The 15,828-nt window shown below is 38.1% G+C and overlaps 1 protein-coding gene across 7 annotated transcripts in view; it reads right to left on the reverse strand.

The window, feature by feature from the left end:
• Positions 1–15,828, reverse strand: part of ntrk3b (neurotrophic tyrosine kinase, receptor, type 3b) — a 224,984-nt gene that overhangs the window by 24,968 nt on the left and 184,188 nt on the right. For all 7 annotated transcript variants that reach the window (XM_035942507.2, XM_035942506.2, XM_055011935.1 and 4 more), the window contains one exon: positions 5,014–5,144. In XM_035942507.2, coding sequence (XP_035798400.1) covers positions 5,014–5,144 — 131 coding nt within the window. The remainder of the gene's footprint in view (positions 1–5,013; positions 5,145–15,828) is intronic.

A 15,828-nucleotide genomic window follows, 5' to 3' on the forward strand; every position in this document is an offset into this window, starting at 1 on the left:
AGCAGGGAAGTGCTTTGAACTCTTTTGAAGCAGAGTACACATAAAATACCAAATCGTGATGGGATGTCAGTTAAAGTCACCAGTATCAGAAGAAAAATCAAATGACAGCAATAATACGCCTTATTGCAGCCTCTCTTGAAGGAAAAAAAGACTCTTGACACTTCATCAGCAACAGGAAAATACACAGCGCTGCCACTCTTGATCTCCTTGGTCTTGAGTCCTGCTTTCCCAGCTTGCTGCTGACATTATTATAGATGGAAGTGACCTTGGGATGGAAATGCATTTACTCATATGTGCTCTTCTTGCAGTGAAGTGTTGGAGGTGGTTGAGATCTACGACAGAGCAGGTAAAATGGCCATAAAATTCTATTACCAAATCAAACCACACTCTTAAGGAAATGTTTCTTGTCTGGGCAATTCTCCAAAACAATACCTTCAAAAAGATTGACTACAATGAATTGAGGGAAAGCGCTGCAATGAATTTTCTCTTTGTTGACCTTTAAGTGTATTCAGAGAGGCTCTTTCTGTTTTATCACAAGCTGGAACATGTTCAGATGAAAATGCACATGGTATTGTGTTTTAGAAGGGTCACAGCAGAGGAGGTTTATTATAAAACACATTGCATTTTTTGTTAATCCTATAAAACTAAGAAAAGAAAGTGTCAGCTGGTTAGTCTGTCACTTCTATCTGCACTCTTTCACTAACTTCTCCTTTTATCAAGGGCATGGTGGGTTTCTCCTCTTTTTTCCAACCTTGGTAGCTTTGCTGAGTCTGCAACCTGTTATTAAGAACTGCCCTATCTCACACTCATACAGTTCTTCATATTCACACTGGGATCAGTCAAATACAGCTGAATATTGAGCTCAGTGATGCACTGAGAGCTGTTGCACAGGGACAATGGTTCCAAATGCTTTAGAAGAAATCATCAGGTTCACTGAGTTATGAACTTGAATACTCCATAGAGGGAATGAAGACCAATAGAGGTCAGGACACCTCACCCAAAGCTTGAAAACAACGCTTACCAGGGGCAAGTAAACTCAGTGTTTGGGAAAACTGAATGGAATGATGGAATGATGGAATCTTGTTTGTTCTTCTGAACACCTAAAACTGGTCAGGTACCAGGCAAAACAAGGCAATAAAATGAAAACGGAAACAAATGAAAGGGAAACAAATGCACAATGAAAGACAGATGGTCAGAGATGGTCCACAAAGGTTTTTTTTTTTTTTTTTTTTTGCTTGTGCTATGACCAGGAGATAGACATAATGTTTTTCTTTGGCTTGCTGGGAGTTTCTGAAGGAAGTAGATTAGTGGGTTTGAATAAAATTTACTGACCACGAGGGTGCAAACATTGCTAAAGGCTCTAGTGTATCTGACCTCAGTGTTCTGGGTATTTCAACTTCACTGCCACATCTATCTTTAAACTTTAAGTAAGTACCAACTTACTTCCTACCATGCAAGCTGGCTAATGGTAAGATCTTTTTTCATTAAATTTAAACAGGATAAAAAAAAAAGTCCTCTCCATGTAATTGGATCCGTAACAGTGCTCTTGGTGGACCACCTGCCAAAAACAGCATTGATGTTGGGCTTTTAGGCAGGGGTTGGAGGAGCTTGTTGAAAATTGAGCTTTTTAACCCTTTCCACCCAGATCTACACATTGGTACCAGGCTATATTTCTTCATACACAATTAAAATCAATTTTTGCTGAACTTTTGCTGAACCTTTATCAACCCTGCTGGAAAAGCTTTATGTATAGGCCTGTAGCCTCATATGAGAGAGCTCTCTGCAACTAAACAGAACAATCTGTAGTGTCATAGATAATCAAAGACTATTTCAGCACTCATTAGATATCCATCCATCCATCGCTTAATCCTCATTAGAGTCGCGAGCGAATGCAGGGGACATGCTAGAATGTTTGCCAGTCTACCACAGGGCTACGCATAGAGACTAACAAGCACACTCACATTCACACCTACAGACAATTTAGAATTGTCAATTAACCTCAGCATGATTTTGGACTGTGGGAGGAAGTCAGAGCACCTGGAGAAAACCCATGCATTCACAGGGACAACATGCAAACTCCACACAGAAAGATAACAGGACCAGGCTGAGAGTAAATACCCACTGTGCTTTGAACTGTGCTACATGGTAGTGATTTCACCTATACTAACTATATGGTGGCTAAACATATATAGATAGGTATCTGTTTACTTCTTACTCCAGCTGGTTTCCATTAATGACAACACTTCAACACTTTTTGTGTAATATGCTTATTCGGTTTAATGAGGAAATCAATATCACTCTCACGTATGTGTGGTAAATATGGAGCTGGAGCCACAAGAGTGTAGCTTAGCTATTGTGCCAGGGCATTTAACTAGACTTTGAGACACATAAGTTGTACAACAACAACTTTTGCAGCTCTATCTTTATATCTTCTGTCACTGCAGTCATGTCTGAAAGCACTGTACTGATGTGAAGCATATCAGCAAAAAGGAAATGCTTTCCTGTCTAACCAGAAGTGTGGCTGTGTGATATTGAGTAGACTGAATTGGGTGTTTTTTTCTTCAGCAATCCAACAAACATCAGCTGCTATTTAGTTGGGCTAATTAGATCAGCTCTCATGCACAGCTCGGGGATCAGCTGGTAGTTACTGGTGACACAGTGGAGCTGACTGGTCAGAATGTGCTGACATTTGTGTGTTATATACAGCATTATATTAAGAAGTCATGCACCTCCTAAAAGTTGTGATCATACAAAACACAGTGATAGTAGAGACTCATTTGGTCAGTTTCACTGTTATAGTCTTGTTTATCTATGACAGGTGCTTATTATGGAAGAAAATAATTTTTCCATTTAATTGCCAAGGAAGCACACATTAGTTAGATTTAGGCTTATAAATAAGTTTCAGACCAAAAAGGCAGATTCCCTGACCCTTTGTGGCTTCTGCAAATAATGTTAATAATTAAGCAGAGTTGAGCAACCAGTTTATTTAGTTGTATTTGATATTTGATGCATTCATTATCCTGTTGAGGGGCTGGTCTGCTGATCCCAGATCTGCTGACGCTCAGTATGTACAGCACACACAGCATATTATGCATCAAAGCTGCCACCACCGATGCTTTCTTTCCAAATTTAAATATTGGAGCTAATGTTGTGCATCTTTCATGCAGCCTGATGAAGTTGGAAGGGAAATATGCATGCAAAACAACACAGATTATTTAAATGAGACACCTGATACTGGCCATATATTCTTGTTTGTTTAAATCTTTTATCAGACATTCCCCTATAGTATAATAGAATTATGCCGCTACAATGTGTATCATGAGGCTTTGCATTACACTGCTTCATGATAGTTCTAAGTTATTCAAATGCATAATATAATGTAATATAAAAGATATAATATAATATAATATAATATAATATAATATAATATAATATAATATAATATAATATAATATAATATAATATAATGGAGATAATGTCCTTTATAACTCTAATGTTTTCAACAAATGACCTGCATTTTCCTGCTGATAAGAGTGATAAGTGATCTTAAACATTTTCTCCATAAAAGCTTCATGCTGATGTTCTGCTTCAACACAAAGACAGCCCATTGAACCTGTTGCAACAATGTCTCTATTACGCATTTTAAAATCAGAGTTCTGTGGTGGTGTCACATCAGAGCTCAGTGTGCTTCCACCTTTGCAAAATCATCAGAGGGCTGTGTGAACCAGTCTGGGCCAACTTTTGTCTTTAGTTCAGCACAGATGGTAATAGTGACTGCAAGTTAAAAGACAACCAGAAGTGAAACAAACAAAAGAACGAAACAGCGGGTGAAATTCACATTCGGAATGTAGACTTAAAAATAAATAACAAACAGTAAAAACACTGCATTTTAAGCAAAATAGAGGCTGATTATGGATACAGCCCATTTCTATGAAGGGTGCAGTGATTTCCAGGAGTCTTGTCATCACTGTGAGGTTGCCAGGCAACTAGCGAGATACCAGGAAGATAGAGCACCCAGCCAAGAAATAGTCCAGCACTTATCCCTTCTGAAAACACAACATGTTGCTACTCTCAGGTTTTTGTACTGGTAAAACAAAATAGATTGTTCTGTCCTGACCTTTTCCACTACTCTGTATGTATGCAAAATAGGTGCCTATCCTGGTTCCTGGCTGCAAACATGAAGACTTTGATTGGAAGAGGGCCTGGTGCAGGTCTCTGATCAATTGGTGTCAGTTTCAGTACTATATACAGTATACACCACTAAATTGTATTTTGGGATGACTGTGATACAATATGAGCCCTTAGCGTTGTGCTATAAATAACGTATTTACCAAGATCCACCTGTTTTATGTTGCTTCCTTTTGCCCTGTATTGAGCTGGTTGGTGCCAAATGCATAACTTGTTATTATTCCACCAAAGAACTCAGCGGAGTTATGTGATGATCGGTGCTGGTTTGTCTGTCCGTCTGTTTGTCTGCAACATTACTCAAAAACTGACTAATGGATTTGGATGAAATTTTCAGGGAAGGTCAGAAATGACACAAGGACCAAGTGATTAGATTTTGGCAGTGATGCGGCTCATTTTCTGGACCCACATATTTGTTTAGGATTCCTATATCATTGCGAGATAGCGGCATGGCATCACTGTAACTATGACTACAAGTGAACACTACATCAGCTGCCTGCTGACGATCACATGATTGCAATCCTACTACAAATTGCCCACTGCGGACCACAAATTTTTAAAAGATTTCATGTGTCAGAAATGATACAACAACTGAGCAGCCTTGGCAGAGTATTGTGCTCTCTGAGTGCTTTTCTGGTGTAGTTTACTTTAAAGGGTCTCCCTTTGCTTCCCGTCTTTATGGTAAGCTAAGTAAACAGGCTGCTAATGGGAGCTAAGTATTAAACAGACAAACATCAGAGTAATATCAACCCACTCTCCTGAAATGATTTCTTTAATGCAACATATAACACACATAAACATACTCACAACCACACACTGAGCATGTACCTTCACAGCCACCAGCATCTTGTCCTTGGTGGGGCTGAGGTTGTAGCACTCTGCCAAGAAGACTTTACCAAACGCTCCCTCGCCCAACTCCCTCTTCAGGATGATGTCTCTTCTTTTTATATGTTGGACAACTAAAACAAAAGAAAGAGAGAGAGACAGAGTGAGGCACCTTTTTAATACCCTATCACAGAAACTGAGCTGGAGTTCATTTCATGAGACAGAACTGTGTGCTGTATTGGCAGAAAAATGTGTGTAGAGAGAAAATTTCACCAGCAAATGAATATTCTGTCACTGTCTCTAAAGCATGGGACTGAATAAATTACGAAAGAGTGACAGGAAGGTAATGGTAAAATAGAGCGAGAGAATGTGAAGACTGACAGGATGCAAGGCAAAAGGGGAGATACAGTGTACTGGCAGCTGTAAGTGTAGCTACACTTCAGTATTTTAAATTCTAGTCCAGATCTCAGGATCTCTAAAGATGCAGTGCCAAACATGTCGAACTGAATTACAGGGTAGTTTTTGCAAAAAGATATCTCCAGACATCTAAAATTCTCTGCTGTTATGGTGAATCCATTAAAGAAAAAAAAAAGTGAATATTTGAATATTTCTCTCGACATATGTGTGATCCAGCTACTAAAACAGAGAAACCAACTAAACGTATGATGTTGTCAAACTGTGTAAAAACTGTTTTATCTAACTTTGAATCTACTTAACAAAAAATACTGGGAGCATTAGGGTTCAAGTGGTTTTAAACCTCTGAAGCGCAAATAAACTGTGAGATGACACTGGACCTGCCGAGCTGCAGATCTCTTAGCTGGATTGCTGGGTTTTTACTGTTGGCACAGAAACACCACAGGAGGACATTTTCTAATGATGGCAGAATTGTAAAATATTCATTTCTAAAAAATATCTTCGAGGAAAAAAAAAAAGAAAACACAAAAAAACCCGAGCTGAGCAGAGTGAAAAATACTGCCTCTTTGTCTCTGTCAATACTTCTTATTCTAGTGACTCCCAATAATTCACTCTAACAAGATTGTTTTAGAGTTACAGGCTAGTAAAATTGGTATATTTTCTGGGTCTTGTGACCTTAGATCACTCTTGTCCCTTCTTGTCATTGCTTATAATGCTTGTAATCCCACAACTGAGGCTTATTCCTCTGTTGATTATCCTTAAAAACTGCTGGATTCTGCAATCTGACCACAGAAGAAGAATAAATCAAACAAGACAGAGGTATAGGAAAAGGTAGAAATAGCAAGAGAGAGAGCTCAGTATGAAAGAGTTGGGGGGGTGTAGGAGTTGTTGGCTTTTGAACAGAACTACTCTTCGTGCCTCACTGAATAAAACATGACAGCTTGCAGGTTTGCCATGAAAACTGTACTGCTGCCATCAACGTGCACACATACAGTACACATAGTTTCCACAGCATTTAAATACAGATCACTACTGTATTTGATTCTGTATGTTATAGCACAGTAATACTATAAAATATGAATGAAATTAAATGAGCATGTTTAATGCATAGTAACAGAAACAGAATTATAGGTCAAGGGCCAATATTGCTGTTAAATTTTAAAAACTGAAATTAAATTAAATGTGAACTAAATTAAATAATAATATCAAATAAAATTCAAGCAACTGCAATCAGTGTCCAATAATTCTCTGACCATACCTAATTACACTTTACATAAAGGAGGATGATGACAATTTTAGTGAAGTCTTTATGATTTTAGTATACTAGGATCCACCTCATACTCAATAAATAAAGGGGAAATGTAGGATAATATCTATCTAATATCTATTAGTCAGTCTAACAAAGAATAATCCAAGGTTCAGTTGGGAATCTTTATCTTTCACCTTCTGGGAAAGAGTCACATACTGTGCATTGGCAGGTATTAAATGTCTTTGGACAATTATGTTCTATTATGTGCAAGTCTTTATTTGTGCAGCTGCTTCAGCAGGAGCTTGATGGTAGACTGTGATGCTGCTAAGATGTGATGCATTATTCTTGAAATACGTCTTCAGGCTTTTTATATATTCTTGTTAACTGAAACACCGAGTCTAACGCATCCTTAGTAGACAAGTAAACTTCCAGGGTTTTAATCCCTCCTCCATCTGTGCTGTCTTTGTTTTCAGTAAGGCACACTACATGGTTGTATAAGTGTGATAGGAAATATGCCATTGAAGACTCAATGGCACACACAGCTATGTATACTGAGAGAACACTGCTGTGTCTACAGTTTGAGCACATGAGCCTGTGTGCCTATCCTTCTAAGACCTTGCGATCTCTTCCTGCAGATGAAGTGACTTGTAGCTGAGCCTGCCTCCCTGAGTTATTGTTTGTATGGCTGTTAAACTCTTTTACAGAGATAATGATTTAAATTCTGTAATGAAACAACAGCCTTCTTGATTTCAAACAGAGGTATGAAAAAACAGCACTCCCATTAGTCTGCAACTATCTGTTTCCTTGGCGAAACTGACGTGTTGCTAGCAGTCTTTATCAGCTGTAGCTCACTGGCTAATCAGGGTAACCTGAACTTAATCACTTGGCAGAAAATTTCATTTCTGACTGAAATTTTAGAATGGAATTGGTTCAAATGAGAACACTATAAAAAAGGAAAAAAGTTTTTAAAAAAATCATGTTTAGCATTAGTTTAAGGGAACATATTTGGACATGTGAGACTGAATACTACAATGTAAAATCTCTTGAATGAAAATCTGACAGTGCCACTAATGTTACTCTCATATAACAGCATCCAGGAAAGACACCCACCCAACAGGAAAATGCTGTGGATGTGCTAGCAGTAGCCATACACAGGTCTTTTGTTTCTTGTAACTTGTAACACCCAAAGTGTAGGACTAAATGCTGCCAGAATTTAAAGCAACATTGTGGTTTCATCTGAGGGAAGCTGGTTAGCTGGACATGCTAATGGTTTTAGCTTACATTAATAAGTCTTGAAAAACTTAATCTTTCAAAGCCAGACCATTCTTTAATGCTGACACAGCTTTGTATAGAATGGTACGACTGCACCTCATTAGCATTGTTGTATTGGGCATATAAAGGCTGTGGTGTGTTTGTAATTCTTTAAACCAATCAAAACCATCTTGGGTGGGGCCAAGAACAGGATGCTGTGTTGATGTTCACTCAATAGAGTGATGAGGGAATTCTTTGGGTCAAACATTAGCACACAGGGACATGGGTAAAGTCATTAAGATAGCTAATTCTCAAGAACAAAATTAGCAGAGATGGTTTATTGCATGATCCAAACCCTGCGGCTAAACTTGAGATTTTCATTGCAGATCAGATGTTGTTGTTCTGAAAGGGGATTCTGAAAAATGGTATTACATATAACAAAACGGGAGCAGAAAGCTGCATTAATTGTACATACAGTGAACCAGACAAACTAAAAAAAAAAAAAAGAAACCACAATCCAGACTCTTTACATATGGAGTATTGCTTTTACCACAGCTTAAAGCAAATACCCTCAACCTGCCAGGAAACCAATTTCAGAATCAAACATTCAATTTAATTACTACATACTGCAACCGAGGTGTGGTTACTGCACCACAATGTTTGGTCCCCTGCTGTTTCTAGCACATTTATTGGAACTGTTCCCTACTTGCCACCTGTGATCCCATTGTACAATTTCAGTGCCTACTTCCCAGAAAAAAAATAAATGGGAAGTTGTGGCTCTAGCTACTGCTCACAGTTTAGGGCTATATCATTTCCTGATTTGTCAGTAGAACATGCAAGAATGCAAATCTCAGCTAAAAAAAACAAAAACCAAAAAAAAAAAAACCCTAACCATTTTTAATTCAAACAGGTCATTAATTTTCTGCGTTCAAATAGATTTTGAAAAAAAAAGAAATAAAAGAAAAAGAGGGCCTTATCGTACTACTTGATTTGACTTAACCCATAAAGAGTTCACCAAATGCTCCACCAGTTCTCTGAAATATTTCCTCATTCACAGATTGCTTGCTCAGTGTGACGATACCTCAGATTTTTTTTTCTTTTTCCATATTTGCATCACCATCTGGTCATGAACATGTTGAGAAGGTGATTCATAAAAAATGGCACCTGTTCATCTAGTGTACCATTACACCATATCATAACAGCTATTTCTGAAATCACTGTTAAATATGAAGAAATGTCCCAGTTTTAAAGTAGATCAGAACAGAGATGTCGGCAGAAACTGGCAGCCACTTTGCTGGGTGAGAGCCCCACCAGGGACACTAAGACATCACTGCTGTCAAAGCTTCATCCTCTATAAAACTGCTCTCCAAGAGGGGAGGGAAAAAAAAGTCGATACACATACATTTTAATTCAAAATGTGTTTTGACTGGATTTGATAGGCCAAATGTCTCTGACACTGTCTCAGCTGATAAAGGTCTAAGGAGTTTTCAGACTGACTCAACATCTTTTCCCCAGTGAATCCCATCTCTGCTTCTAGTATTATATTTTCCTTAAGCAATATGAATAATCTTTCTCTTCATTTCTTATTTTCATTCCTTCTCTGGCACTCCTCCATTAGTCATGATCACTGAAGGACCAGCGTTGGCCTTACTATCAGATGACTGTCATCATCCAGCTATTGAAGCTTATTCTGCCATTGCACCCATCATTAAGCATCCCTGGATGAGATAGTTAGTGAAATGCCAAAAATGTAGAAATGTAAAGGTTGTCATCTATCAGCAGGTGAAGGTTCAGAAATGTTTTTAGCCATATGTCAGACTCTAAAATATTTATTTTTCTTTTTTTCTCACTTTTTCTCAGAAGTTTGTGCTCGATTGTAATCTTTCATGTTATTTTCTACTTTCTGGTGAGGTCAGGTGATATTTCATATCTGATCTCACATGTGCAAATTGGAAATTTGCATAATTTTTAATCATATTTTATCCGTTTTATCAGAGTATCTTCGCATTTATCTTTTTCATTATGTAAATGAACTAAAGCATATTAACTGTTAAAACTGTTTTAACAAATCATGCCTCTCAAATATATGCGATCTACCTTGAATGGATTCTATATAAACTCTTTCTGCACTTTTTCTCAGAGAATTGCTCCCATTCTGCTCTCTTTAAGTCATCAGAATTTGCAAGCTGTGATGTGGCAGATTCAGGTTACAATTCCAGAGAAAATATTCACAATGTTCCTTTACTGTGGATTTCAAAATGTTTCAAGCAAAATAATGAGCAAGTGTGACCTCCCTCATGTTGGAGAAGCTGTGCTAACTTTGTCAACAGATTAGAAAACTTTAGAAGACTTGCTTCAAAAAAAGAGATTCTAGCACAAATAGGCAAACATATTGGACCACATTTTGCTTGGTATTCAGATATTCTGATTTTACATTTTTCTAACATGTTGTGCTGATAAAGTGTGTGTGTGTGTGTGTGTGTGTGTGTGTGTGTGTGTGTGTGTGTGTGTGTGTGTGTGTGTGATGCATTATTGTGTGTAATGTGTATTATATATCAATACGCTGGCTTCATGATAGTGAAAGGATAGAGTTAAAAATCTTACTCCTGGTCTACTTCATGTTGGATGGTCTTTGATCAAAACATACCCTAGACTTATTAGCACCAAACAAAGCATCCAGAGCCCTCAGGTCATCAAGGAACAGGTTTACAAACTTCTTTAACACCTGAGGTCTGCTCAAACTGTTGGCTCTTTTAAATCATCATTGCTTTGATTTTAATGTATGTCTACCTTAAAATCATTTTTCTGAATGTATTTCTTTGCCATTGTAAAGCACCTTGAATTGCCTTGTGTATGAATTGTGCTATAAAAATAAACTTGCCCTGCCTATATGTTTTGTTTGTCTAGTTCATTTAGTGTTGTTTTGTCACTGTGTGGAAGGTATTATTCTGACCTTCCATAGCACCACAGATGAAATTAGCTTTAGGCAAACTGGTAAACCACACCAAATGGCTGCATTTATGTTTAATACTGCACATCGTCTTGGACAGAGAAAACCTAATTTAAAATATACAATGAATGCATTTTTAATGTACATCTTCTAGCTAATCAGAATCCAATATTCTCAGTAGCCATGATATAATGTCAGAGCAGGGCTAAAGATGATTTTATAAATGAATCCATTCATCACTGCTTGCATACAGACAAATTTGGGTTTAGAGATTAAGTAAGCGAGCTGCCAGTACTGTGACAACATTCCTATTTTTTGGAAGATTCAACCTTAAAATTTAAAAATATTCTCTATAAAACACACCTGTAAAAAGTTGTTGATAATATAATCACTAAGAAGCTACAGAAATGAAGATTAGTACTTCCTAAGTTTAAAATTTTTATTAGCTTTACTTTTTCAAATAAAAATGATATACTTTAACTACAATGCAAGAAACAGTGTATTGCATGTAAGAAGTAATGCTACTAATGTTTTTTTTTTATTAATGCCTTAGTAATCCTCGTTGTGGAATTAAGACAAAAAACATCAGCTTTCATATCCATTTTCAAGCAGCGATATGACACTGAATAAATTTGATATTTTCATGAACTCATTTGATCTGTCTGTTCAGCTGCTAGCAACAAGCCACGATGAGGAGGAGCCGGCAGAGGTGAAGAATTCTCCTTTTTTCTAACGATTCTCCCCAACACATTCAACTTTGACCAAGTACCATGACCTAATGTAGTTGGTCAGACTTTATAGAACTGTTTCCACAGAAGTTCTCCCAACAACTGTAAACAGAATTTTAAGGTGTAAAATTGACTGAACTCTCCTTCAAAACAAAAAATGGAATAACTTTGGCCCTTAGTGACTTCATTTTTTGCTTACATTATTTTGACTACTGATGGAGTTTCCAGAGTAGTGTGATGTCATCTGTACTGGAAGAGTAGGTGAAGAGATTCTAGTTTTGTATTGACTAGTAACTGACTTTAACATTGCTGTATAAGGCCAACACAACTAAGGCAATTTAATGAAATAAACAGTAGTCCTCCCACTAATGTAGCTGCACTGAAAGCCTGCTTAACCCTCCATCTGTCCCAGTTGCCCCCACTTCCTTACTTCCTGGGTGTAAATATTTCATCTGGTTTGTTTTGCTCAGCCGCTAAATAGCCACCGACCACCTCGGTCCTCTCCACTGATGGGACTGAAGCCGCTATTATGGAGCGTGCCGACTGACAGTGGCGAGGACAAGTTACTTTAACCTTCAGTTTCCTCTGCAGGCGGACTCAGGCTGCATGCTGCAGCCTATTTACCGAGAGTGACACGGTGAAAAGCCCTGAGATTAAATCTCTATCCCGCAGCTCAGCATCATTCATTTGTCCCGGCTCACCTGAGGCCTCGATGCCAGCAAACATTCTCCCCGGAGGCCGAGAGACAACGCAGCACCGAGATTTACTCTGCTAGTCAGGTCAGGCTGCTGGGGGAGTGCAGATGTTTGGAGGGCTTTGTTCTGTACCTGTGTCTATGAACGTGTGTGCATTTCAACGCAACTACCTGCCAACTTTCTCCAGTGTCAGTATGTAAGTGTCTGTTTGAGGGTGTGTTTGTCTCCAACTGCCTGCCAACGGTGTGCATCCATGTGTGTGTTTATAACTCACAGGTGTGTGAGTGAGCGGTTGAGTGTTTTTCTGCCTGGAAGCCTTCCTGAGTTTGTGTGGTGGGTCGATCGATGTGCGTCTCTCCTGGTCACTGACAACGTGTCTTTTGCAGGATGGCTGCTTGAATACTGAGAAGTGGTAGCTCAATCAAAAATGCCGAGGACATCCACATGACTTTTCACTTCAAGCCCTACATTCATATACTTGTTTGTTACAGTTGCTTATCAGAAGTTATATTTCACTCATACCGACTTTTTCTTGGCTGCACAGTGGCTCGGTGTTTAGCACATTCACCTTGCAGCTAGAAGATCCCTGGTTCGCATCCCTGCATTCCCCTGATCTTTCTGCGTGGAGTTTGCATGTTCTCCCTGGGCATGTGTGGGTTTTCTCGGGGTTCTCTGACTTCCTCCCACAGTCCAAAAACATGCTGAGGTTAACTGGTGATTCTAAATTGTCTGTATGTGTGAATATGATTGTGCTTCTTTGTCTCAATATGTATCCCTGTTATAGACTAGTGACCTGTCCAGGGTGTCCCCCGCCTTCGACCTAAGTCAGCTGGGATAGACTCCAGCCGCCCCCCCCCCGCAACCCAAATGAGGATTAAGCGGTGTATAGACAATGGAAGGATGACTCATTCTTGTGGACATTTGTCGGAAAACAAAATGAGACAGATTAAGTCAAAACATTACAACTATAAAGTGAAATGTATTTTAACTCAAGCATTTTATGTATATGGCTATTTTCCAAATAATGCTGCAACGCAATCAACATTAAAAACAAATAATATCACACCCTGACTCTCAAGAACTGGTTAATGATGCTACTCTCCCCTGAGATTTGTTTTTATCACACGAGAAATCATTTTCCCAACCTCCCTGTGATGTACCAGTGGTTTAGCCTTTCTACAAGAAGAGCTCCCCAGGATGTTAATAGTTAGGTGAGAGGTACTCATCCAGCAGGTAATAGCACACAAAAAGCTCACCGCCATTAAATTCACTGCAGCACAGGGGCTGTGTATCTGCTGGCATCGTTGGGCAACTGTGACATGAACACCAGCATTTACTGTTGACTCTCAGCAGGTATGTAGTCCTAACCTGCTGCGGCTGGCTGACTGCCGGCCTGTGTCTGCTGCTGCTGTCTGGACTTGGTGAACACTCTGTGAAATAACACCTACGCCTGGCTAAAATACAGAATACATCACCCACAACATCATACTGATGACACTAACTTTGTTTTAAAAAAAAAAAAGTTTAGAAACAAGCCCCTGGAATAAGCCAGCAGCTTATCTTTTTATTGAATGTTATTTCAACATCCTCATTGTCACAGGACCAAGGTTTTATTCGGGTTTGTTTTTATTTTATTAAAGATTTTTAAAATGTTTCATGATGGTATTTTTTCCCCTTACTTTAATTTCTCAATGACAGTTGAGAATGAAATGGCATAATAGCCAAAATCCTTGCTCCTTCCCCTTTTCAGCCAGGCATGGATTCAGTTTTTATTTTTTCTCATTAATCACACACAGTAGTCCATAATAATATAGCAAAAACAGGTTTTTAGAGTGATTTATTTATTCAAATAAACAACAGAAATATCTCTTTTCCTTGAAAAATCAGACCTCTTGTATCCTGCTATAATCAGTGGTCCTGGAGATGCCTCTATAGCGTGACCGGGGTCGACCTGTGATTAGCTGAATTCAGTGGATATAATTAGGAAAAGCACACACTTGGCATATGTCAGAGAGAAAACTAAGCCAGAAGGTCAACAGAATTGTCTGTAGTCAGAATAGGGCTGCCCTGTCAAACAGAATAACAGAAGATAATGGGCCTTTGTCAGACAAATAACTAACAAATAACTGCACCTTACATTTTTAAATACAATTATTTATATACACAGTTTTAATTTCTTTTTTGGACATTACACATTTGATATGTAGCTACTGTAGGAGATTGCTACCAAAGTTTCATTGTATCTCGCTGTGTAATGACAATAAAGCTTCTATCTATCTATCTATCTATCTATCTATCTATCTATCTATCTATCTATCTATCTATCTATCTATCTATCTATCTATCTATCTATCTATCTATCTATCTATCTATCTATCTATCTATCTATCTATCTATCTATCTATCTATCTATCTAAAAACCCAATGGTCAATATGAATAATATGGGTGAAGTTTGACATTTCAGCAAGACAGGGACTACATGGTACACAACCATTCAAAAGTTTGGGGTCACTTAGAAATGTCCTTATTTTTGAAAGAAAGGCAGTTTTTTCAATGAAGACAACATTAAATTAATCAGAAATACAGTCTAGACATTGTTAATGTGGTAAATGACTATTCTAGCTGGAAACGGCTGATTTTTAATGGAATATCTCCATAGGGGTACAGAGGAACATTTCCAGCAACCATCACTCCTGTGTTCTAATGCTACATTGTGTTAGCTAATGGTATTGAAAGGTTAATTGATGATTAGAAAATTCTTGTGCAATTATGTTAGCACATGAATAAAAGTGTGAGTTTTCTTGGAAAACATGGAATTGTCTGGGTGACCCCAAACTTTTGAATGATAGCGTATTCCACCAAGAAAACACAGGAATGATTTTCTGTCCTCATCTAAACTCAATAGAGCATCTCTGGAGAGACCTAAAAATGGCTGTGCACAAACAATACCCCTCCAAATTGGTGGAACGTGACCAAATTCTGCCAAGAAGAATGAGAAACAGCCATAAACATGGTATATAAAGACGTGGAGGATCAATTGTATGAATAGTTGAGGATGTCATTGCTGCCAACAGTGCTTTAACCAACAGCTAAGTGAAAGCTCTGAATACTTAGATTTCACTCTTTTATTTTGAATAATAATGAATGAACACTCTTAAAACCTGTTTTTGCTTTAGCATTGCAGAGTGTTGTGAGTAGACTGATGAGAAAAAGAAGCTTAAGCCATTTTAACACAAATCTGCAGCATAAAAAATGTGAAAAGTGTCTGAAAATGTGTATTCACTGTACTTATTTAATATTTAATGCTTAGCCGCTCCATACTATAGCACTTACACACAAAGATAAAACTGCGGTTGATTTCCTTTTGACAATAGCCTCTCCCTAAGCACAACCTCAGTGTTACAGCTGGATTAAAGTTTAAGCATTAAGTACACTTAAGCACTAAGTACTTTACACTTGATGCCTTGGGGAGTTTCTATGAAAGTCTTGACTACTAACAAGAAGTAGTTATATTTGACATCTTAGAGGAT

Source organism: Amphiprion ocellaris, chromosome 1 (genome assembly GCF_022539595.1).
Source record: "Amphiprion ocellaris isolate individual 3 ecotype Okinawa chromosome 1, ASM2253959v1, whole genome shotgun sequence".
In the NCBI taxonomy this organism is placed as follows: domain Eukaryota; kingdom Metazoa; phylum Chordata; class Actinopteri; family Pomacentridae; genus Amphiprion; species Amphiprion ocellaris.